The 26,162-nt window shown below is 42.3% G+C and overlaps 1 protein-coding gene across 1 annotated transcript in view; it reads right to left on the reverse strand.

Annotated features, from left to right (window-relative positions):
- The window catches only part of LOC140916627 (calcium-activated chloride channel regulator 1), a 31,585-nt gene extending 6,858 nt beyond the window's left edge, over window positions 1-24,727 (reverse strand). The window contains exons 1-11 of the mRNA XM_073358300.1: window positions 24,578-24,727; window positions 22,684-22,824; window positions 22,059-22,209; window positions 20,250-20,367; window positions 17,305-17,482; window positions 11,407-11,634; window positions 8,383-8,607; window positions 7,273-7,450; window positions 5,660-5,766; window positions 1,125-1,355; window positions 294-564 (exon numbers count right to left, since the gene is read on the reverse strand). Coding sequence (XP_073214401.1) covers window positions 294-564; window positions 1,125-1,355; window positions 5,660-5,766; window positions 7,273-7,450; window positions 8,383-8,607; window positions 11,407-11,634; window positions 17,305-17,482; window positions 20,250-20,367; window positions 22,059-22,209; window positions 22,684-22,824; window positions 24,578-24,727 — 1,978 coding nt within the window. The remainder of the gene's footprint in view (window positions 1-293; window positions 565-1,124; window positions 1,356-5,659; window positions 5,767-7,272; window positions 7,451-8,382; window positions 8,608-11,406; window positions 11,635-17,304; window positions 17,483-20,249; window positions 20,368-22,058; window positions 22,210-22,683; window positions 22,825-24,577) is intronic.
- Window positions 24,728-26,162: the final 1,435 nt, after the last annotated feature.

Here is a 26,162-nt window from a genome sequence, read left to right on the forward strand (position 1 = left end):
GAAGGCTCTGCACAACCATGACACTTCCCTTCTTCTTGGGCACAGTTTCTCTTTCTCCTCCTTCCTAACACACCCAACAGCGTAAGTGCACCAGCATGTCAGGGCACACATGCTGCACCAGTTTAGACCCAGTGCAGTTTATTCTCATCCTGAAGCTGTGGGGGAGACCAGAGTTACCATCTCCCTCCACTAGATGCCTCTTGTTCTGTGCTCATGGCATAGGCATGGCTGAACCAAAATGGGGAATGTATACATTTCTTGACAAAATGTAAGGAAAGTAATAATCAGATTACCTGAACCATCATCAAGGAGTTTGAGCTCCACTGCAGATCCAGTCTGTGGTTCAACAGTGGCCATCACGGTTGCACCAAGAACAGGCAAAAATCCTTGACTAACTTCTGCATAAATCACCATTGGATGAGGGAAGTTGTTTGTATCCTTATTCATGTGGGCTTTCACAGTCACTGGAGGCACAGTCAAAGATGCTGCTCGAGACGTTACTATCATTGATATGACTTGAGAAACTGTGTGGCTATTTTGAATCCAATATAACCAATCTCCCACCTGGAAATCAAATAGATATAAAAATATAATATAAAAACTTCATTAGTCTAAGGGCAGCTTTGTGTTTCCCTTAGTTAATTATTATCTTAGTTCAGGGGAGATTTCCCAAGGCAAACAGGGCAGTTAAGGTATTGCTACAGGACCACAGCTAAGGTATTTTGCATACCTTACTTGTGATTCTTCATGCTCTCAAATGTTTGGTTTCTTTTAAATTTAACCTTATATCTGAATTTGCTCAGTTTTAATGGTGGATGTTTGAGAATTATCACATTCTTGGAAGGATTAGAACCTGTATATTATAGATATGTACTCTCAAGCTTAATTTCCCCTGAATTCAATATTTTGTCTGGCCGTCTTGTGTACTTGGGATGTGTATAGTGCATAATAAAAAATTAGGAAGAGCACAGACAACCAACTTCCATGGCAAGTCAGTTGAGTTACAGGAAGGATAAAATTGGTTCATTAGGAATATATGTTTATAACTTCTAAAAAGAGAAGGTGCATTTTAGTCTATGAAAATGTTAACATATTTGAATAATAAAACAAAGTTTAGTTTTTACCTCTGCAGTGCCTGCTATATTCAGTCGAGCTGTTCGGAGGTTTAGATTACTAACTGTGAAGCCTGAAGTTCTATATTCTTTTCCTTTGGGGTCCCTCAGTAAAATGTCTGGTGGAGATGTGCTTTGATCCCATGTAACTACAAAGAAGGTGTCATTTCCCACAGTGCTATCTATAGTCACCGTACCATTCATCCACTGCTTGACTGCGACACTCCGAGCTGTACTTTCAAGCTATTAGACAAATAAAATATGTTTTACGGCAAGTTAGCAGATAAACACTTTAAATACCAGTAATTTCAAAGTGGTTCATTTTCCTCTTAAAGGGGAGAACAAATCAATATTTTGTCTATTCAGAGGGCACCTCGACTGGCTGGTGGACAACTGGCCCACTACTGGAAGAGGGGATAGAGGAGCATTAATGCTGTCACAGGCCTGTTGGCACCACGATGAGCAGGTCTCTGCTGTTCTGTGCAGAGCTGAGGGTTGTGCACAGGAGGCAGGAGCCTCCTGACACTGTGCCTCCACACATGGGGAACTAACAGGAGGATGAGGGCCACGTGGATTAGCCATTGAAGGGAGTGGAATGATGAAGGCCTGAGCACATTTTCAGTAATGCCCATTTGCAGAGTACAATTACTTAAGAATGTGAAAGTATAGTAACCAAGCATCTCCTTCCACTGTTATATGTGGTCTATCCACCTACCTATCAAATCACATCTGTGCAGGAGATTAGTGCTACATTTCCTCTCCAGCTCTAAGCCTGTTTCCAGAAAGATCGCACAACAAGAGAGCCATACAACCACACGTAGAGACAACAGAAAAGCAATGATAATTGAAGAGACAGAAATAATAAAACACAGCAAGAACAGAAACAAGATTTCCTTTACCAGCATTGGTATTGCACACGTGGGCCACCAGAATTTACAGATAAGCTATCAATATGAGTTTTATAGTGGCCCACTGGACTACTAGGCTGCCAGTAGATTTGCTCACTTCTCTTTTAGGGATTAGAAAAACTACAAATAGAAAAGTACCTTTTAATAAAATAACTTTCTGTTTAGAATAAAAATGGGAAGCTAGATACTGAAACGCTATTTCAAAGAGCATCCGAGCAGACATTTGAGAGTCAGGTGTTCAGACGGTACTCTAGTGATGAGATTGATATAAGTGCTTAGAAAGTGAGATAAACTGTCTTTTAATAGCAGCTGTTAATAGCCCAGAAAATAAAGAAACATTTTGTTTTCTTTCTCCTGAATAGAGGTGATAGTGGAGCTACAAAAACAGGAAACCTAATAATAATGGGGGATTTCAGCTCTCCCCATATTGGCTGGGAATGAGTCACCTCAGGATGGGATGCAAATATAAAATTTCTAGATATCATTAATGATTTCTTTTTGTAGCAGCTAGTCCAGGAACCCATAAAGGGAGATGCATGTCTTTAACTAGTCCTAAGTGGTTCACAGGATCTGGTCCACGAGGTGAATATAGCTGAACTGCCTGGCAGTAGCACCAATACTGTAATTAAATTTAACATTCTTGTAGGGGAGAAAATACCAGAGATACCCCCTCAGCAGCATTTAACTTTGAAAATGGGAACTAAACAAAAATGAGGAGGTTAAATGGAAATTAAAAGGAACAGTCAAAGGAATGAAATGCCTTCAAATTGCATGCAAACTTTTAAAAAACACAAAGATAGAGGCTCAAAAGAAATGTCTACCTCAAACAAAAAAAATGCTGTTAGTTTTTGTCCCTCTTGCTAGCTGCTCTTCACATTCTTTTTTGGCCTTCCCAATTATACTTCTGCACTTGATTTACAAGGGTTTGTTCTGTTCTATTTTCCTTAGTAGGATTTCACTTCCAATTTTTAAAACATGTCTTTTTGTTTCTAACCACATCTGTTTACTCCGCTGTTTAGTCATGATGGCAGTGTTTTGGTCCTCTTCCTGTTTTGTTTGAGTACATCAGAGGCGGGAAGCCTGCCAAACAATCACTGAAGCCACTGGATGATCAAAGTGCTAAAGGAGCACTCAAGAAAAACCAGACCTTTGTGGAGAAGCTAAATCCATTATTTGCATCAGTCTTCACTGCAGAGGATCTGAGCGAGGTACCCACACCTAAGCCATTCTTTTTAGGTGACAAATTTGAGGAACTATCCCAGACTGAGGTGCCAGTGTAGGAGTTTTTGGAACAAATAGATACATTAAACAGTAATAAGTCGCCAGGACCAGATGGTATTCACCCAAGAGTTCTTAAGGAACTCAAATATGAAATTGCAGAACTACTAACTGTGGTATGTAATCTATTGCTTAAACCAGCCTATATAAATATGACTGCTGGATAGCTAATGCAATGCTGAGTTTTTTAAAAAGCTCCAGAGGCGATCCTTGCAATTACAGGGCAGTAAGCCTAACTCCAGTACCAGGCAAATTGGTTGAAACTAGTAAAGAACAGAATTATCAGATTAATAGATGAATGTGATATGTTGGGCAAGAGTCAATATGGCTTCCGTAAAGGGGAATCATGTCTCACCAATCTACTGTATTAGTATTCTTTGAGGGGGTCAACAATTTTGACACAGTCTCCCACAGTATTCTTGCCAGTAAATTAAAGAAGTATGGACTGGATGAATGGACTATAAGGTGGATAGAAAGCTGGCTAGATTGTTGGGCTCAATGAGTAGTGATCAATGGCTCCATGTCTAGTTGACAGCTGGTATCAAGTGGAGTGCCCCAAGGGTCGGTCCTCGGGCCGGTTTTGTTCAATATCTTCATGAATGATCTGGAGGATGGTGTGGATTGCACCCTCAGCAAGTTTGCAGATGACACCAAACTGGGAGGAGAGGTAGATATGCTGGAGGGTAGGGATAGGATACAGAGGGACCTAGACAAATTGGAGGATTGGGCCAAAAGAAATCTGATGAGGTTCAACAAGGACAGGTGCAGAGACCTGCACTTAAGAAGGAAGAATCCCATGCACCGCTACAGACTAGGGACCGAATGGCTAGGCAGCAGTTCTGCAGAAAAGAACCTAGGGGTTACAGTGGACGAGAAACTGAATATGAGTCAACAGTGTGCCCTTGTTGCCAAGAAGGCCAATGGCATTTTGGGATGTATAAGTAGGGGCATTGCCAGCAGATCGAGGGACGTGATCGTTCCTCTCTATTTGACATTGGTGAGGCCTCATCTGGAGTACTGTGTCCAGTTTTGGGCCTCACACTACAAGAAGGATGTGGAAAAAGGATGTGGAAAACGTCCAGCGGAGGGCAACAAGAATGATTAGGGGTCTGGAACACATGACTTATGAGGAGAGGTTGAGGGAACTGGGATTGTTTAGTCTGCAGAAGAGAAGAATGAGGGGGGACTTGATAGCTGCTTTCAACTACCTGAGAGGTGGTTCCAGAGAGGATAGTTCTAGACTATTCTCAGTGGTAGAAGAGGACAGGACAAGGAGTAATGGTCTCAAGTTGCAGTGGGGGAGGTTTAGGTTGGATATTAGGTAAAACTTTTTCACAAGGAGGGTGGTGAAACACTGAAATGCGTTACCTAGGGAGGTGGTAGAATCTCCTTCCTTAGAAGTTTTAAGGTCAGGCTTGACAAAGCCCTGGCTGGGATGATTTAATTGGGGATTGGTCCTGCTTTGAGCAGGGGGTTGGACTAGATGGCCTCCTGAGGTCCCTTCCAACCCTGATATTCTATGATTCTATGATAAGTTATAAATAGCACAACCCAAGAGCTCTGGTAGAAATAGGAGGAGGGGATAACTCAGTACTACTAGCCTCAATTATTTTGAAGAAATCATCACTGAGTTGAAATAGATCATGAGACATGTCAGGAAAGCTGGGAATCAAAATGTTATCTATTGTTTAGAAGAGAAGCAGTTAAGATAGTTTCCTCATTATTGATAACGTTAGTATAGTAACTATTCTCTGGAAGACAAGATCACTTATTTACAAACATACACATACACATATTCTATTGTTGAGAAAAGCCCACTTCCACTTTAATTGAATTGTCTCGTTAGCACTGACCCCCCACTTGGTAAGGCAACTCCCATCTTTTCATGTACTGTGTATATATACCTGCCTACTGTATTTTCCACTCCATACATCTGATGAAGTGGGTTTTAGCCCATGAAAGCTTATGCCCAAATAAATTTGTTAGTCTCTAAGGTTCCACAAGTACTCCTCGTTTTTGCTGATACAGACTAATACGACTACCACTCTGAAACCTGTCACACATACTATGGTATTTCTGACTACCTCTATCTATATAAGTCCCTTTGCATTAGCTAATTGTGAGAAATTTTAATTTTCTTTGTTTCACAATCTGTTTCATTTTATTGTTAATAACAGACCACACACACACACACACACACAAACACAAAAATTCCCACTGCCATTTCCAAATATCAGTTTATATTTTAAGATCAGTCACTGGCAGTGCAATAGTTAAGATTAGAGACTACTAAAATTACTCTTAATTGATCAGTAACTGATTAATAATGTGAAAAAAACAAACAAAATTTGAAACTCAGACCTGAATAGACTGTTCAGCAGTATTTCCACTTCCTGATGAAATTCCACTGAATGCATCAATTAGGCCATTGGAATCAACTGTATCTGTGGCATACAACTTTAAGCCTCCTGAAATGTGATGGTTAAAATAATCACAATAGTCATTTACTGTAAAACAGTAGGTTTTTGTTATGTGCCTTATGTTTGTTTAGCTGTTGCTATAGAGCACAGTGTTAGTTTGATAAATCAAATTTTGATCTTTTATTATCCTTTATTCATCTCAAAATAAGTGCAGGGAGGAACCACTGTGTGGTGAGGAATCAATTAATACAAACACCCAGAGAGTTCCTGCAAAAAGCAAGTCTGACCTGGGAAATGATCCCATCTGTTCACTTTTTAACTCCACCTAGCTTGGTCTGACTAAGAATTGTCACCTGTAGCACTTCATCAAGTACAGTGCTCACTTGCTCATGGGCTGTTCTTGGTAAGTCTGGACTCTGAGCCATGGACCTATAAAGTGCAATTCCACTCTGAAAAACACCTCTGTAAAAATGACATGGTGGAATTCCAAGATTATTGCTTCTCAGTGACTCAGATCAAATCTGCTTAGTTTACAAATATAACGTTTGGGCCTCTTTTTCATTTGTGCTGAGCACCCATAATGCCAATGGGAACTTCTAGTGCTCAGTGTCTTTGGAAATCTGGCCATTTATTTAAAACAGTGAGCACTGCCCGCTGAGACTGGGCTCTGAAAGACCAGCTGCGTTCTTTCTGGCTCATACAATCATTTAACACTAAAGATTCTGTGATCAGAACATAGTGAACTATTCTGTTATACTACACAAACCAGAACAGAATTCAGGTTGTTCTTCCACAGCCATGTTGGCTGTACAGTGCTAACAAGAGTAAAAAGCAGTGCAATCTTATTTAAGTCCCTGAAGCAAGAAAATGTGACTCTGAATACACAAAATGAGCATCTCTGTTGACTAAGAAGGTGCAATTTATACATAGTCACTATTCAGAGTCAAGCTACATTCTAAATCAACACATGGAATTCCCATTGGTAGTTGCCCTGTACTGCAGCCTCACCCTGAACCCATCTGGCTTTCTTTAAAATGGCTGAAGGTAAAAGTAACAGTGCAGCTCCAACTCAAAAATCCAAAGCAGACCTGACTGAGCCTCCTAGTTGTAAGTGTAGAGCCTGTGGTTGCTAAGTCCTCAGCTAGAACCCTCTAGCTGTGACTATTTGTGAGTTGGTAATTGTTTAACTATTTAGGACATTAATAGATTTGCATATTACTGCTAAGTAAACCTCAGAAATAAAATGTTAATCACTTAAACAGGAGCTTATCTTTTTGTTTAGAGGAACATCCTCCAGTAACATAATTATCAAACCTTGCTATTTAGCAGGGTGTTATCAGGATACAGTTTTTTTAAAGCAAGAACAGATAAAGATAAACAATTGCTCCCAATATTGTTGTGTTTATTCAGCTGAAAATAAACATTCTGTAACTATGACTGGAATTAGCTGATCTTATTTTCTTTTCATATTACAAGCTGTAAACCACTCTAGTTTTACATTTCATGCTTAAGGTGTGCATGCCAAAAGTAGGATTAGTTTATAAACTTACTTACCTGTCATGTCTGAAAATTGTTCTAGTTGTGGAGCAGCACTTGGCCCTAAGGCAATGGTGTGAATGATTGATCCACTTTTTTCTACCTCTGTAAGGCAACTGCTCATACCTGAATCCTCTCCATCCGTCAGCAGTACAAGTTCAGAACCATCAAGATTAGAGTATTTTTGTTTAATCACCTGAATTGATAAGAAAATTTCAGGTATTAGCCATAGGACTTTATTGTAAATGTTAGCTGCTATAACACAGGCAGTGTCTACATCAAGAGAAACTCTTAAAGTTCAAGTTTAAAGCAAAATCTTTTCCTTACAAGTGTGAATTGTGCTGGTGTAGGAGGCTGTGTCATGTGGCAACAGCTGAATTGAAGGAGTCTGAATTACACTGCCTGTACAGGGCAGGATGGTTCACAGGAGAGGTGTCTAAGGGTAGCACACTCCTTACAGTATGCCAAGTAGTAGTAACGTGTGTCTGCTGGCCCCCACTCCAGGTCCTGCAGCCAATGACAGCATATGCACAGGGCATGTGGAAGCCTGTCCATGCCCATTGAAACTATGGAAAATTATCTTTAATACAGTTCTGTTCTGGAAAGTAACTTGAGAAATCATGGAGCATGAAGGTGTCATTTTACATAACCCCGTTTCAGAATAAAACCATGCTTAAACCAATGTTAAAATAAACAAAATTTGGATTTTCTATATGAGAAGTTATATGATTTTGATCTTCTGCACAATTCCTTGAGATTCCGGCAAAGCATTCTTGTAAGATTTTCTCAAAGCAATCTTATTTTTTTGCTCGTATAAACATAACAGGGCCTTGTTAATTTCTTAGCTCAATAGGAGTAGTTTCAGGGCCTAACTTGATTGAGCTTCCTAAGCCTCTCACTATAAAACACATTTTAGAAACCTCTAATTGTTCTTGTAGCTGTCTTTCTGAACCCCTTCCAGTTTCCCCATCCCCTTTGTGGATACCAGAGTCAGTATTCCAGTAATGATCTCAGTACTGCTGTACACAGAGGTGATATCACCTCCCTACTCCTACTCACTATTCTCCTCCTAATTCCATTTCATTATCACTGCATTCCAGGATACATTCCCCCCAAGTTCTCCTTCACCTCAAATCCTTTGCGTACTCCTTTGCAGATGTTAGTTCCTCCACCAGCTGATGTAGGCAGGTGTGCGATAAGATTCTGGCGTATATTATCACTGACTATTTGTTGTAGATTACTTTTAATTTGTGCTGTAGAATGGAATGTGACAATTCCAACCCAGGAACCTATTTCGATAATCTGTAGCAGGAATATCTCCGCAGCTTGGTAAAGACGTTTAATGCGGTTATTCTGCAGGTGAAGAAAGGGATGTACTTAGAACTACCAAGGCTTTTCAAGAGAGATCGCAAAAAGCAAGAATACAGCAATTACTAATGTTGTTCAGTTTGTACCGATAAATGGGAATGTACCTGCCATAGAGTAGATGAGAGATTTGAGGGGAAAATATAGAAAATTAGACAGATACCCAATATCTGGGTACCCCAAACTACCTTACACATCATCCCCCGGCATATTCTTTCCAGACCAGTGGAGATGTACACTGTGTTCTGCTTTCATGGAAGGGTATTTGCATATTGAAACATCTAGGAGATATATAACTGTGTCAGCCAAACAGCATTCTAATAATGTGATGATATTCCTCACAAATACGGGTTTTTCTTTCACATTGTTTAAATAAAATCGCTGCAGCCTCAGAGAACAGTACTCAACCTACTTATGAATTAGGATAGCCCCTCTATTTCACAGTTTCCTGGCATTTTGAAAATTTGATAATTTCAGTGAAAGAATTTATTTTAAATGCAAATATTTTAACAGATTGCTGAAAACCAGCTGAGAAAGTTTACCCTTGGAAGCTTTCCTTTCTCTATAAAACTAGCTGTCATTATTCTTGATCTAGTTAAGGATATTCTTCCTCTCCTATATTAAGATTAAGGGATGGGCTGATTTATATCTTTTATCTCTGGAAATCTAGTACATGTTTGCCACTTAATAGCTTTGGGTTGAATTTGATGCTAATGACAGTAAAATGCTCATAGTACTAGTCTACATAAGCTTTTCCAATCTGAAATCTCTCCAGAAGAAGGAATGCCAGCTGTATCAAAACATTTGGTTGTGAGATGGGTATAAATAATCATTAGAGAACACCACATTCATTTTCACTTGTGATCTAGAATTTGAAGTATTATCTCTAGAGGGAAAAGGTACCTGCTTTCAGACAGTGTTTAGTACTTTACTTTCAAGACCTCTGAATTCCATTCTGCTCAACTGTAGCTCATCACAAAATACATCACTTATTTGAAATCCATACCTTTCTTTGTCCCAAAGAAAATTAAATTATGATTTGATATTGAGAAATACTGAATTACAAAACTGAAAGCATATAAAACATTATATAGTACCCTGTAGGCCACAGAAATACGCCATATGCCATTTTAAACATCTTCCTGTGCATTTTCATTGGATTCATTATTGTGGGTTTGTGTCAAATATTTTAAGAGACACTCACAACCTGTTTAAGCCCCATAAATTATCTTTCTGAGAAAGAAGATGGATACCATACACCATCCTTTGCAAATTCCATACCATAAGCCTAAGATTTTTTTATCAAAACTTCATCATTTGGCTCCTCAGTGGAGTTGTGTTGATTGTTGAACTGAAGACCTAAAATATTAGTATTTTAAAGAAAGCTATAGTAGAACTCTTATTTATACCATATAATCATATATATGGAGTACATGATAGTGTGATATAGCATGAACTGGAGATTCTAATGTTGTTTCTTGATGATGAAATTTTGAGTGACTATATTTGGTATGACAGAAAAAAGTATTTTTAGAATGTTTTAGAGAGGTTTTAATTTTTTTATATTGGGACTACTTTGTATCCCTCCACCTGTAAAGCCAGGTGCCTTTGTTATCATTATTCAACCCACAGAGGGCTCATAAAGTCTTTTAAAAATTACAGAAGTTTTTTTCCAGACATAAAGATGCCACCATTTTAAAGCGAGATATCTGGAGCCTCTCCAGGGCACAAAAGGATGTTGTGCCTCCCACAGGGAACCTGAGGATCTTCTCTTCCCAGAGATATACTGGTGGGAAGGTTCTATTTCTAGCCTTGAAGGTCTGAGATATATCAAACTTGAAAGTTGTAACATATTTGAGAACAGACGTTGTCACTAGCTCAGGATTGAATGTTTGAAACAAATACATTAGGGATGAGGAAATTCTGTATATTAGGGAAAGAATACATCAGAGGTTCATATAAAAAATAGCTCTTGGAAGCTGGGTAGTGGTTTGGAATGTAAGAATAAAACCTGAGGGGATGGATTTATGGGCAGAAGGCAGGTGAAGCTTGAAAAGGTACAGGATAAACTGCAAAAAATGTGGCAAACTTATCATATGACTCTCACTTCTACGTGCTATTTATACATATGAACACATCTTATTCAGGGAGGTTATATTGGATTTACTTTAAGAATGATAAATTTGAGGCCCTAAACAGATTGAGAGTCTCTTTAAAGGCTCATATCACCTGAAGCAGCCTTTACAAGAAGAGAATTGTGTTAAGTTTAAATAAAAAAAAAGCCTCACCCTGGTTAATCCAGCATCACTTTATGACAACCCAAATTTTTGACTCATTAGGATGAATGATTATGAGGAAAGGTATTTCATTTTTATTTTGCTATACCTAGTGACATATATTGATTTTTAAAATAATTTGAGAGAGTCACATATGAATAATATCATGAAACTTCCATCTATGATATATTTTCTGTTTTGGGGAAGTACAGTGGTTCTGTCATTCTGGATCTGAAACTAAAAAGAGGAGCAAAAGTTATCTTTTGTAAAGAAAAAGAGACCAAGTCTGGCATATCATTTTTAGGAATTTGATGAGTTTCCTTTTAGCAATCCCTAAATATGTATAATGGGAGAAATAGTGGCCTCAGTTTTTTCTTAAAGAATAAAGGATGGTTACTGAAATATTGACAAAGGAAAATATTGTCATATATATACACCACATTGTTTTATAACTGCCTAACTGTTTCTAAGCAGTTCTGCTAAAAATAAGAACTTATATGTTTATTCTTACCCCAGTCATGCTCCCAGAAACATCAAGTACTAGACAGACGACTCTGTCTTTGGTCTGCAGCAATGAGAAGGAGGTCTCAAATGGAGGACTTGCGCTATTTATTTGAGAGGTGTTATTGAAGTCAGGAGAGTTCATAATTACTTCCCATGTGCTGTGGTAGTTGCACATTTTGTTCTGCATATTTGTAGCCTTTTCATTATGAGTACTTCGATCACAGAACTCAACCACCTAAAAAAAGCCAATTGGTAGAGAAGAAAAATTATTGAAAAAAGCAAGTGAACACATGTAGTAGCAAATTCCAGTTTACTATTTTTCCATTGCTCACCACAACCACAAATACAGAAATTCTTTGCCTGCTCTAAGGGCTATAGAGAATAAAATCCTTCTATGTCCTGGACCTTGGAAAAAGTCATCAAAGAAGAGCGTTCCCCAAGAATCTGTCTCAGGGGTTACACAGGTATGTCCACACTGCAATCAGAGGTATGAGTGAAGCTCAGGCAGGCATACACATGCTGTCTTTAATCCAGCTAGTGTCTCTACTGATAGCAGTAAAAATGTGGCAACATGGGCTGTAGAAACCTACCCGGAACCCTGGATATATACTTCACATTGCTAGCCTGCACCAGTGTCCATGCCACCATGTCTTCGCTGCTATTTTTAGCCTCACTAGCTAGATTAAAGCTAGCACCAATATGCGTACCTGAGCTTCCATCATACCTCTGATTGCAGTGTAGACATACCTGTATTTAATCACTGTTTTTAAGGATGCCCTGGCAAATCAGACATCATCAGTAAAGTTCACAGTTATGTAGATACCATGAGAAAAGGAGTACTTGTGGCACCTTAGAGACTAACCAATTTATTAGAGCATAAGCTTTCGTGAGCTACAGCTCACTTCCTCAGATGCATATCGTGGAAACTGCAGCAGGCTTTATATATACACAGAGAATATGAAACAATACTTCCTCCCACCCCACTGTCCTGCTGGTAATAGCTTATCTAAAGTGATCATCAGGTGGGCCATTTCCAGCACAAATCCAGGTTTTCTCACCCTCCACCCCCCCACACAAATTCACTCTCCTGCTGGTGATAGCCCATCCAAAGTGACAACTCTTTACACAATGTGCATGACAATCAAGTTGGGCTATTTCCTGCAGGAAATATGTCCTGTAGACATAGGAAATATGTCCTGTAGACATAGCAAAATATCATTAGAGACCTGCAGCTGGATGAATCATACCCTGAAGGGCCACAAGGGGGCAGCCCATTCAGAACAAACTTGGGGAAGAATGCAGACACAGATCCAGCACCGGGGGAAAGGGAAGAGGTCAGGACATTTAAAAAAAAACAAAAAAACCCAGACACATAAGGAAGAGACTCCCCAGCAGTATGGACATGGAGCAATTACTGAAATCAACGGTGGAGCAAAACACCCACCAACACCAGCAGCAACAGCAGATCCCACAGCAACTGGCCCCTCAGTAGCAGCAACTGACTTGAGACTTAGCTGCTCAGCAGCAACAGCAACAAAGGTTGGTGCAACAGGGCATTACCTGACTGCAGCTTCCCACAGTCGCCAAGCTTCTGCCATGGGTCTGGTGGACATAGACCTGGCCTGGGCCCTGGTACCCGTCAGATTCATGAAGATGGGGACTTAAGATGATCCAGTGACTTTTCTTGAAAATTTTCAATGGGTGGCAGGGGTAGCACGGTGGCCGCCAGAGCACTGAGCAGTCTTACCCATCACCTACTTGACCAGGACAGACCACAGGCTGCCTATTGTGGGCTAGACCCAGCGACAGCATGGGATTATGCCTCCAATAGCAAGGTTTATGCCTGTGGCAAGGTGGCCATTTTAAACTCATTGGATATCTCTGTGGGCCTGGTCCTGCCTGGTGGCACAGAAACTACAGGACTTGTGCTGGTGGTGTGGGGTCGGTGGGGGAGCTCGCAGGGCAGGGGACCAATAACAAGTTCTGGAGGGTCTGGGGCGGGCGGGCGGGCGGGGAGCACCCTCCCGCAGGACCCGCTTAAGGAAAAACCGAGAGGCGGGTGATAAGATACACCTCCTGGAGTACACGCTGGAGAGTATGAGGGGTGGAGAGCACTGGCCAAGTGCCAGGGGATCCACCCAGTCCCCCCGGTCATAGTCCAAAAGGTCTCCAAGTCTGGTTGTTCCTGCCAGGACCAACCTTTGGTGCACCAAGTGGGACTCCGCCTCCTGCACACCAAGTTAGGGGGTTGTGTAGCAGGGCCTCTGTGAGGAGATCTGCCGGTGGCCGCCACTGACCTGGTCACCGAAACCAGCTTCCAGGTCTGGAGGAAACCCTGGTAGAGTCTAGCGGAAGACCCATTGGATGCAGATGAAAGTGCTGTCAGTAACATTGGAGCACTCAGATGTGGTGAAGGAAGGCGTGCACCAACGTGCTCCATGCTGAACTAACTGCAGCATAAAGGAGTCTATGCAGGGCCTGGAGGTGGAGGAGATGGACCTGACTGCAAAGGAAGAACAGGTTCTGTCCTTCCCCCTCCAGGGGAAGACTCAAACCCCCCACAGAGACACAGAGCAGTCCTGGCCAAAAGAATTCCAGAGCTAACCTCTGGAGCCGGGCCAGGATATCCAGGACCGGGCTCAGGATGTTGAGCCAGTGCCAGAGCATGGACAGTACCGGCTGGTGGAGCACCAGTGCCCTCCCTGATAGGGAAAGGCACTGGAGCAGTCCTGTCCACCTCCTCAGCCGCTCAGCCACTCTGCCCTTCAAATCTTGCTAGTTCTCTAGTGGAGAGGGATGGGTGGCGGCAAGATAAATGCCCAGATAGAGCAGCGTCCCCACGCTCCACCGAATAACCTGAATCACGGGTGGGAGGGAGTGTCATGGGTGGTGTCCCTGACCACCAGGCCAGAGCTCTTGACCCAGTTGACTGGAGTGGAGAAGGCCACCGAGTAGATAGCCTGGCGGGTCTCCAACCTGCGACAGGTCAGTCAGGTCCTGGACCATGAGGAGTATGTCATCAGCATACGCTGACAGGACCACATGCAACTCTGGCTCACAGAGCACCCACCCTGTTAACCTTCTACAGAGGAGACAGAGGAAGAGCTCAATGGCCAGAGTGTACAGCTGGCCTGATAGTGGACATCCTTGACACACCCCTTGCCCAAAGCTGACAGGTTTGGTCAGAGTCCAGTAGAGCCTGACCAAACACTCCACAGAGGCATACAGGACCTGGAGAAAACCCACAAACTGGGGCCTGAAGCCAAATGCCCACAGATGTCCTGGAGATAACCGTGTTCCACCCTGTCTCCTGGACAAGGGACAGGACGGCAAACGACAGACCATCCCTACACCTTCCATCAAGGAGGTCCCGGACCAGATAAAGATTGTTGAAGATAGCATTGCCTGGGATGGGGCAGGTCTGGTGGGGTGGACCACATCCACCAGCACGGACTCCAACCGCAGCAAGATGGCCTTTGCTATGACCTTGTAGTCCATGATCAGAACCAAGATGGGATGCCAATTCCAAAGGTCACAGAAGTCTCTCTTCTTGGGTAGCAAGATGAGTTCAGCTTGCCTGCACAACAGGAGAGTCACCCCACTTCCACAGGACTCAGCCCAGATGATGGCAAGGTCTGGACTGAGGACGTCCCAGAACATGCGGTAGAACTCCACAGTCAGCCTGTCCATATCTGGAGATTTATTAGTGAGCATCTGATGGAGGGCTTCTGAGAACTTGGTCAGAGTGAGAGGCAGCTCCAGCCGGTTCTGGTCACCTGCGCTGACTGTCAGGACTCCATCCCAGAGAACCCTGTAGGCATCGGTGTCAGTCAGATCAGGGAGAATAGGCTGGAATAGAAGGTCTTGGCCCTCACATGCATCTCCACCAGATCTGTGAGGGAGTGCCATCCTCTGCCAACAGGTGACATGCTTCTTAGCCCCCTTCTTTTTCTCCAGGGAGTAGAAGAAGTGGGAGCCGCGATCCTTCTCCCAAAGTAAATGGATGTGGGATCGAACAAAGGCACCCTGAGCCCCATGGTCTTCAAGGGCCCGAGGGAACCAAGAGCTGAGCCAGTGCTTTGGACACAAACACCAATTAATTCCCCCCCACCCCGGGTGGACTTGACAGAGCCTAATTAGTGGATTAGAATGGGCTGGGGGAGCACTAATGAGCAAATTGGCCCATTAACACAGGAGGTAGAAAAAGGCATAGGAAGGCAGTGCAGGGGTGCGAAAGGCAGACTAGCAGAGCCAAAACCAGGAAGGATCTCTGGGTAGCGAGATCCCTTCCCTTCCCTTCCCTTCCCTTCCCTTCCCTTCCCTTCCCTTCCCTTCCCTTCCCTTCCCCCTCCTCTCCTCTCCTCTCCTCTCCTCTCCTCTCCTCTCCTCAGAGAACTGAGGAGAAACTGAAACTGTAAATAATGATGGTACATGGATCGGTAAGGGTGTGGGAAGAGCAAATGCAAATAAACTGCACAGGGGGGTTTGACAACTTAAGGTTCCTGAGTCTCTGCAGACAGAGAGAAGACAGGATCAGGACATTGCCCTGTCAGAATGTCAATCTCTTAAAGCCATAGAAAGCTGGGGAAGGCCTATCTGTAGCTCATGTGAACCTTCTGCTAGGTGGTGTTAGCAGCAACAAGGGCCAGGTTCAATATCTGAGATAGAGAGCAGCTGAGGAGTGCATAGTCAGGTTCCAAGGCAGAGTCAGTACCAAGGGTCAGAGTCCGAGTCACATTTTGGGGTCCAAGTCAGAAGGTGAAGTCCCAATCAAGCTGAGATTGGAGCAGGGAGAAGTCATGGCATGCTGTTCCCTGGACACTTCCTGGAATGCCCCTTAGATTTATATAGGGTGGGGAGCCAACCAGAAGTCATGGGGCTGCTGTCTGTCAGACCCCTGAAGGTGGGACTTCCCATGGTCTGTGTCCACAGCAGGTCATGGGCAGTGCCTGGCAGGATACGACTACCAGTTTGCAGCAGGGTTCTCATCTATTGTTGCCTTTCTCAATAATCTGCTTAAGAACAGCAGCCTGAGAAAGATCCGTTGAACGGAAACCTGTGAGAAGGTCTTTCAGCAACAAAAGGCTCACCTTTGTACAGAGCCCATTTTATACAGCCAAGAAATTCCTCCTACACACTGATGCTTCTGAAGCTGGATTCGGGGCTGTCTTCTCCCAAGTGGTTAATGGTGAGGAACATCCCATTCTGAGTTACAAATTGTTCCCAAGAGGGGCCTACTCCATTATAGAAAAAGAGGACTTAGCTGTGAAATGGGCCATGGAGGCACTCCAATATTACCTTCTTGGCAATTAATTCACCCTGGTCATGGATCGTGCATCTCTACGATGATTCCATGCCATGAAGGACATCAACCCCCAACTCATGGTGATACCTCTCTCTCCAGACCTTCTCCTTCTGTGTCTGGCATAGGACTGGGTTGCTCACTGAAATACAGACTTTGTCTCTCAGTAGAGGGCAAAGCAGAGACCTAAGTAAGATCCTTTTTGTGTGTGTGCATGTGCACACAGGATGGGTGGGTGATGAGGCAAATAGGCCTGGCAATGACAAGGTTAATGAAAGCCTGTGGATTCACCTCACAATACTTCAGCAAATGTTGGACATGGGGAGGGAAGGACTGGAAATGTTGCTCGGAAAGCAGAGGGGAAGTTTTTTGGGCAGAGTGATGGGTGGAAAAAGGCTTGGAACTGTGAACAAAGAAAGTACCTCCTGTTGTTTGATTCCTGCTATCTTCAGAGTAACAGGACTTTATGTATATTCTTTGTAAACAAACCAGATTGCATCAAAGAAATACTTTACTACATATCAGTTTCTCCTAATGGAAACAACCTACAAGACCCCAAATATTGGCTATCCAGTTGGGTGAAAAAGCAATAACAATACTTACAGAAGGGAGGCTTTGCATGTACATTATAGATGCTAGGGCATTTTGTGTTTTATCTGGTACAAATTTACATCCGGCTTCATACAGCTTTGTCTGTTGATCATATTTGCATTCTCTTGTCGTGCAGCTGTTTCCCGTGCAGCTTTGGACTATGTATTTACCAGTGATATCACCTGAACATCTGAAGGAAGATGAGATAGCAAGAGGCTTAGCTAACAAGCCACATATAATCAACAAATAAGAATCTGTTATTTATTAATTGAATCATTGTAGGCCCAAAGCCTCCAAACATGACTGGCATTAGTTAGACACCATGGGCAGTGGGTGAACCACGGTCTTGGGGAGGCTAGCTAGCTCCTGGGCCACCTCGCCTTTTCTGCCTGGGGCCCCACCCCTCCTGCCCACCTTCCCCCTCTGGAGTGCAGAGGCTCCCCCACTCCCGCCAGCCCCGGGCCACTCGAGCACCTCTCCCTGCCAGTCCTGGAGCGCCCGGTGGGCAGGCAGGCAGCGCAGCCCCTAGCCCCAGAATGGCAGGCAACCAGGCGAGTAGGCAGCTGAGCACGGCCCCCCAGCACAGTGGGTGGGCAGCGCACCTTCCCCTCCCAGAGCGCCAGGTGGGCGGGCGACACGAGTACCGGCTCCAGCCGCCTGGAGTCCCTGGCTGCAGGCCAGCCCCCACCAACCCCAGGGCAAGAATGGGAGGTCTGGAGGCTCCCACCCAAGGTGGAGGCGGAAACAGCCCCCGGCCTGTGTCACAGGCCCCCCGACCTGGGCAGGTGGAGGGTCCCAGGCTCCGCACAGCTGCCTGTGCAGCTCTCCCCGACCTGGCTCCAGCCAGGGTGTGGGGCTTCAGAGCCGCAGCCTGGCCATTATAAGAGCCGGATGGGCAGGTGGAGGGTCCATGGTTCCTCTTAGCTGCCTGCGCAGCTCTTACTGTGGCCAGGCTGCAACTCTGAGGCCCCTCCCGGGTTGGGGAGAACCGTGCGGGCAGCTGTAGGGAGCTGGTGCGGCGTCACAGACCCTCCTCCTCTCCCAGGCAGCCGAGACTCGGGCTGAGGGCTGCTCTCAGCCTCCCCCCCGCACCCTGGGCAGGTCTGCCATGGCTTCCCACAGCTGTCTGGTCTCCCCGGCTGGACTCCGTGCTGGCCTGGACGGGGTTGGGGCTTGAGGGGGGAGGAGGAGGGGAAGGGATGCGGTCCGGCCAGGCCCGTTCACTTTCAAAAAGTGGGAGGGCTATGGCCCCCAGGTCCCCCCTGGTTCTGGTCCTGGGCCCCGGCTACATGAGAAGGAAGAGTCACAACAGAGAGCGGCTGGAAGCAGGAAGGGATCAGGGGGTGGAGTGTGGGCGGGGTTATTTACAGATTGTGTGTCAAACACCATCTATGTGAAGAATAACAATGCAAGTGCCTCCGCTATTCCATCAATATGCATCAATCCAGACATGAAGGACCCTCTCCTGAGGTCAACTGGTACTACATTCTCCATGCCCATTCAATCACTGCCTCTGGGACAGAGTTCTAAGGCTATAGCTCACCCAAGACTCTGATCACTAAGGTACTATCTATTCCCCCTGGAGTGGACTTAACTGGGAGATGGGTGCTCAATGGCTTAATTAGACACAGGGCTGATGTGCTAATGAGAGCAATCAATCCATCAGCTGGGAGTAGTTAAGAGGCAGGACGGAAGTACAAGAGGGAGGATGCCAGGAGATACAGAATGGATACAGAAGCTGAAGAGATCTTTTCCTCTGCCACCCCAGAGAGTGGGCTATGGGGAAGTTTACATACACTGGTATGTTGCTGCCCAAGACTGTACTGATGAACTGGTGGATAAATAAATAAATAACACACTCATGCTTATAAATCTGGAAAGTGTCCAACCAGTTTGTGGTGGTTGAAAGGGCAGAGCAGGGAGCCCTGTCACAGTCTCCTTCAGTGGTGATTGCCAATTGGAGTGCCAATTGCAGTTCAGAAGTTTGGTGATGTTGATACTTGTCCATTAGGAATTGGACTGAAAACACCAATTCATTTCACAGTGGTCAACAAGTGACTGGCTGATAGTGATGAGTTTAAGGCACTACCAAACTGGTTCCAGTTCAGATCAGTGCCTGAGATGTGAAAAGTTCTGTATCCCATTTCCAACCCTCTGAGATATCCAGTCTCACTCTGTTTTTTTGTTTCTCATTGACAGAACTGTACATTTTAAAAACACCACTTAAAAATGCAGAATCTAGAGAACATTATTATAAAATAGTAATAGCACTATAACATGGCAATAATGGGGTGTGCACTTTCACCATGTCCCTTTTTAATATTTAGATAACACTAAACATGAACTAGTAAGAATGTTTTGGAATTTCAAGGATCACCCCCCCCCCCCCCGAGGAACTTGAGAAAACATTCTTATTTACAGGTTTCAGAGTAACAGCCGTGTTAGTCTGTATTCGCAAAAAGAAAAGGAGTACTTGTGGCACCTTAGAGACTAACCAATTTATTTGAGCATGAGAGCTCATGCTCAAATAAATTGGTTAGTCTCTAAGGTGCCACAAGTACTCCTTTTCTTTATTCTTATTTACTACATGCTAACTGCTATTTGATAAAGCCATGGTAAATCAAAATGTAGAGAAGGTAACTCAAATCTGTAAAATTTGCACCTAAATTGCACCTATAAATTGCACCTAAATTAAAAGCTCATTTAGTAATAAAAATGTGACACATTACAAAATGATAGTGATAATTCAATGAGACTGATCTGTAGGCAGCAGTATTGTTAGTTAAACATTATTGTATAATCTTCTTTTTTAATCCTATGAACAAGACTTTCAAGGATTAAAGACTTTTCGCATGGGGCTCAAAGTACAGACTAAACACAGAAAACCAGTATGTGCCAAGTATCACTGAGGTATTTAAAATTTCATCAGCTGAAGATAAAATATAAAACATTGTTACCTAGTTGCTTCAACACTTCCTGTTCCAGAGTTTACAGACACATAGAAAGGTGCATCGTTATTATATTCATCAAATACTCCCCAACGAAGATGGGCCCATTCATGGACAAAAACTTTAGCTGGGGAAGAATAGGATCATTTGTGAATTCTAAATACAACACTTTATAGTTTACTTTATATTTCCATAGATCATTTAAACAAATTTAGGCCCAATCCTACAATTGTCTCTGCTTGGACATACCCCTGTGCCCACACAGGACTCACTGTGGGATCCGGCTTTAAACCCAAATAGATCACTGTGTTCAGATTAATCCTCCCAGAATATTAACAGACCTAAAGTAAAGATCTTTTTCCATACAGTAGCTTCTGACTATTCCAGGTATCAAGCAAGGTTTCTCATGTTACCCATGTCTTTTAAAATAATAATTCTTGGCTCTTATATAACACAAAGGAAAAGGTGTATATTAGAAAACCATACAGAAGTTAGTTTAACTTCAGTTCAGGGTAAAACTAAGGATTACTTAGTAACTTACTTATTAGTAACTTAGTAACTTATTACTTATGTAGATAGTTGAAGGCGGATAAAGTGTAAAAGATTAGACAACCAGAATACTTTTGCAGAAAACCAAACTATCTCACCAAGACAATCTAACCCCTTTCTTGCAGGTGTTGGAAAAGCCATTGACATGGAGAATGTATATAATGTTGTCTAACTAAAGCTTTCAACTAAAGATGGGCCAAGGAAGCAGAGCTCAGATCAGATTAAGTTTAAACCAGAATTCAAGGTTTGAGTTCAATGCTTCACTTGGCTAGAATTTGCGTTTGTATTTGATTTAACTAGAATCCAATGAATTATTCTAAGGAGATTTTTGTCCCAAACTTCCAGAAATCTGATGAGAAAGACTGTTCTTGTGAGACTTCCACCATTTTAGGCCAACAAACCTCTAAATTTTTGATCCAAGCTAATGCAGTTTCGTCTTGGATTTGAATCCCAATAACCTTGCACATTTACCAGGGTTCAGATTTGAGGGGCTGGTTTTGACCTAGCTCTATTTTAAAAGAAACACATAAATGATTTATTCTAACTTGTGTATGGAACAGAGATAAATAAATTGGACAGTATATTGGTTAAATGGACATAGGAGAAAGTCATTGTTAATGACAGGAAGTTACACTGCACAAAACTGAGAGGTCTCTTTTGGGCCTTTTTTATTTGTTTATTAATGGCCTCGCATAGGCAATGCTCATGCAGCCAAAAAATTTGCTGATGAAATCAAAATGGGAATATTGTTAATTCCTTGTGAATGTACACTTACAAGAAGGGTAGTTGGGCAAATGTGATTTTCAGAAGTTCCAATAAAAACCTTCACGTCCTCAGAGCAGGATCCGCTCATGAGCGTTTGGTCTATTCTAGAATCCTCTGAGACTGGTTTTACCGGCGTATTCACCAGGTTACACCCACTGCAACTCTCAGATTAGTTTACTGCACTGTAATGTTAGGATATAGATTATTCCAAGTCAAAGCAATGATTTAAGAGGACAAACAACTCACATTTACTGAAAAAATATTAGCCAGAATTTTCAAGAGACTGGTAATGTTAGGTGCCCCCATTTCTGAGTGTTCAACTTAAGACTCATCCAGGGAGCCTGATGTTCAACACTGTGTGAAAAACCAGGCTCTTTTAAAGTTTTGCAGCTTGGGCAACCAAAAACGGAGGCATCCCAAATCACTAGTCACTCCGGAAAATCTTGGCTATTGCATATTTATAACTACAAAGGCAGAAAATTAAGGTCCAATAGATGGTGCTACCTCGTGATCCATAGATGTTATTCAAATTGTCTTTTAACAGGAAGTCGGGAGTGAAATGAATGTATCGTCCCTTTTCCGCACATCCTCCATATTGCAGCGTGTAGGGATCATCTCCGTACTTCAAGAAAGGATTAGCCACGATAACATCTGCCTAAAAATAAAATAGCCCTTGTTTAAAGAGCAGGAGGAAATAGAGGGTGGTAGATGATTCTGTTGAATGGGCTCATCCTGCAGCTTTTACTCATGCAACACTCCCATTGATTGTTTCCCTGGGTAAGGACTGCAGGACTGAGCACTAGAGGGCAATACAAATTCTAAAAATAGGAATTTATATTCCCTCATTATTGGAAAAACTTAGGTCTTGTCTACGCGGTGGGGTAACACGCACTACCGGGGGATGTGTGTGTGTGATTTCTAAAGTGCAGCACTACATTAAAGTGCATCAGGGAACGCTTAGTGCACACCAGCAGGTTCTACAAGGACCAATTAATGAGCAACACATTAATGTGTTTTAGAAATCATACCTCCATAGTGTGCATTACTCTACCTTGTAGACAAGACCCTACGTCTTAAGCGTATGAACACTACATATATTTTTGATTTATAAGGGCACTCTAAGTCTTACCTTATCATATGACTCTGTTTTTACACTTAAATACTCAGGTTTTGGCAGCCAATGCAGAGGAATTATAATTTTTACAGCCTTGAAAAAAAATCTCTGTTTTGTAGCATGGAACAAGTAAGTAGAAGCCTCTTTGATCATGGCCTGGGAGGGAAAGAAAAGATTTATGAATCACAAATTGAACGGTAGAGGCAATGAGTAGTTTAGCCTGGCCAGGAAAGAAGAGTACATAAAGTAACACTAAATATGTGACGGCATAGAAAGAAACCAATCTTGGCCAAGGGAAGGGCTGGGACAGATTATTTCCCTCATGGAGCAAGGAGAAATCAAATTGTAACTCTGAAAGACTCTGGATTGCTCCTAGGACAGTACAAATATACACTGCTCCTTGCTCAGGGCTATGATAAAAACCAGAATCTATCCCTTAAAATAAAACCTGAAAGAGATCCTTCCAAACATGACATTTCTTCAAAAAAGTTACATGGGCTTGAGGTGATGGATGGTTCAGTCCTGGACTAATCCTTTTCATTAATCTGTAAAGTGTACTGTGGTGCTTGGTTAATAAAATAAAATGATAAATTGTAAGTAATATCCTGTTGTTTCCTTTTTCTTCTCCCTGGGATTCCTCATTTCTCTGTTCTACTTGTATTAGGTTCTACTTTCTTCCTGCCTCTACAGTGGGCACTACTTTGTCACTATTTTCCTGTTTCCCTCCTCCTTGTTCCTTCCCCACCTCTCTTGAGTACTTTGGGGGTCACTAGTTAATGGCTATGCCCTCCTCTGTTTATTGTTCTCTTTACAGCAACTGAATGCTCAATGACCAAATCATGTAAACATGGAGTAAAGATCTACACTGTGACACTGAGAACTTAAAGAATAACGAAAAACAGAAATATCACGATATACATATACACACACACACACGCATACATATACACACAACAAGGGTGTTTAAGAACACAGTGAATGCCTGCAAGGACAGGGAGAAAGGAGGGATAAAAGTAAATGGCAAACTCTGTAATGGAGCTGAAGTAATTGGAAATTAAATATCCATGTTCTGGAGATTCTCTAGTCTAAGTACTCATGTTTTGGAAAGAAGTAATTAAGTTCTGGTCTCTAGTCTAAGTACTCATGTTTTGGAAAGAAGTAATTAAGAAGGAGGTGATACATATTATCAGCCTGACCTTGAGCCATAATATTCCTGTTAAAATTCAAGAGATGAGTACACTTATTTCATTAACAGCAGCATCTGAATAAAAATTCAAGCAAAGAACAAATTTAGTAACCATAGAATTGATCTTGCTCCCATGAAAATAATAATAATAATAAAAAAACCTTGACATTAATAAAAAGAAAAGGAGTACTTGTGTCACCTTAGAGACTAACCAATTTATCTGAGCATAAGCTTTCATGAGCTACAGCTCACTTCATCGGATGCATAAAGTGGAAAATACAGTGAGGAGATTTATATACACACAGACCACGAAAAAATGGGTGTTTATCATACACATTGTAAGGAGAGTGATCACTTAAAATGAGCTATTACCAGCAGGAGACCCCACTCTTAAGTGATCACTCTCCTTACAATGTGTATGATAAACACCCATTTTTTCATGGTCTGTGTGTATATAAATCTCCTCACTGTATTTTCCACTTTATGCATTCAATGAAGTGAGCTGTAGCTCATGAAAGCTTATGCTCAAATAAATTGGTTAGTCTCTAAGGTGCCACAAGTACTCCTTTTCTTTTTGCGAATACAGACTAACACGTCTGCTACTCTGAAACTTGACATTAATGGGAACTGGAACTGGTCTTTTAGGATTACTGCTAATCTAGAGGTAGGAAATAACCTGGAAGTCTGAATATCACTGAATGACAAATATACAAATGTTCTTACCTGTATGTTTCTAATGATATTGTGATCTTCTGGTAACTCAGGGTTAATTGCAATAACAATATCCTCGTAGCCACCATTTTTCAGCTGTACTGTAGAACCTTTCACCATAGGTACTAAAAATAAAAGAACAAAGCTCTTAAACACCCTCATTGTCCCGTTCCCCACAATTTTTTGTTATAAAAATGATGGCACAGCAGTGCTATTTGTACAATTACTGATTCACATGAAGGCTTTGTACATTTTATGGCAAGTATATATGGATCTGCTGTGTAAATACAGGTTGCATAACTGCGTCCAATCTGATGGTGTCAGGTTATATATTAATACACTAGAGAAATTCCCAAAGACTGTAATGATCTAAACCTGAACTACTTCCGTATCTATTTCCAACACATGAAAACAAAATAAGGCACCAAAAGAAGAGTGAGACAATTTGAATTTTTTTATTTAACAAATGCTTTTCTAGCCTTTTTCTGTGCAAATGCACTAATTATTAAGGAAAAATCTAGCTTTTGTGCAATGTCACCGTTGATATTAAGCATGACGATCCCATTCAAATGCTCTTTTCCCATAGTTGAATGTATCAGAGGGGTAGCCGTGTTAGTCTGTATCCACAAAAGCAACGAGGAGTCCAGTGGCACCTTTAAGACTAACAGATTTATTTGGGCATAAGCTTTCATGGGTAAAGAACTCACTTCTTACATCTGAAGAACTTTTTTTTTTATCCATGAAAGCTTATGCCCAAATAAATCTGTTAGTCTTTGAGGTGCCACGGCCTCCTCATTGTTTTTATAGTTGAACCGTGATAGCTCTTTACCTGCTTCAACACATTGAAGGTGTGTTCACCTGAAGCCACTGATGCAGGCAAACTGACAAAAATATGCAATGCAATTGTGATATTCGGAAACACACCAGAGAGTCCAAGTTCAAGTATTTCTTGAAGCAATTCCTTTGGCTTGCAATCCAATTTAAAGTTCGTGGAATATATTCATTTGAGGAAGATGACCTCGTCACTGAGATCTTTTGAGATTTCTTTTTTGTACTGTTACTGAAATTGTTCAGCTGCAGAAAGTAGATCTTCATTACTCAGTCTGTTGAACTGCCAAAGAAACCCAAAAAGGGTACAAATTAGTTGCAGTGACTCAGATCAACGTGTAAGACCTGATTGAATAGATTCAGTGATGACAAGGAAGACATTAACCCTATAATGCTGCTCGGCATTGGATTCAGTAAGTAAGTTGCGATTGATGGAGAACTCAGATGAAATGCCAATATTCTGTGCTACTAATTTGGACTCAGTCAGGATCGCATCCCATTTTTCACAAATCTGTTGAATGTCATTGATAAGACTTTCAATGTTATCCCTCTCAACATCAAGTGTAGCATTGCATGCTTCAACTACCAGATTAGTTTGGTGGATCATTGTAAGTAGCTTCATCCATAAGCCTGTGCAGTGAGACTGAGAGATTGAAGCTCATTTAAAGCCTTTCTCACTGAATTAAAATGCTGCGCATCTGGTTGAACACCATCAATCTGTGCAGACCATCTAGTTTTGGACATCCTATGCAGTGAAACAGGAAGATAT

This window comes from Lepidochelys kempii, chromosome 8, assembly GCF_965140285.1.
Source record: "Lepidochelys kempii isolate rLepKem1 chromosome 8, rLepKem1.hap1, whole genome shotgun sequence".
Lineage (NCBI taxonomy): Eukaryota > Metazoa > Chordata > Testudines > Cheloniidae > Lepidochelys > Lepidochelys kempii.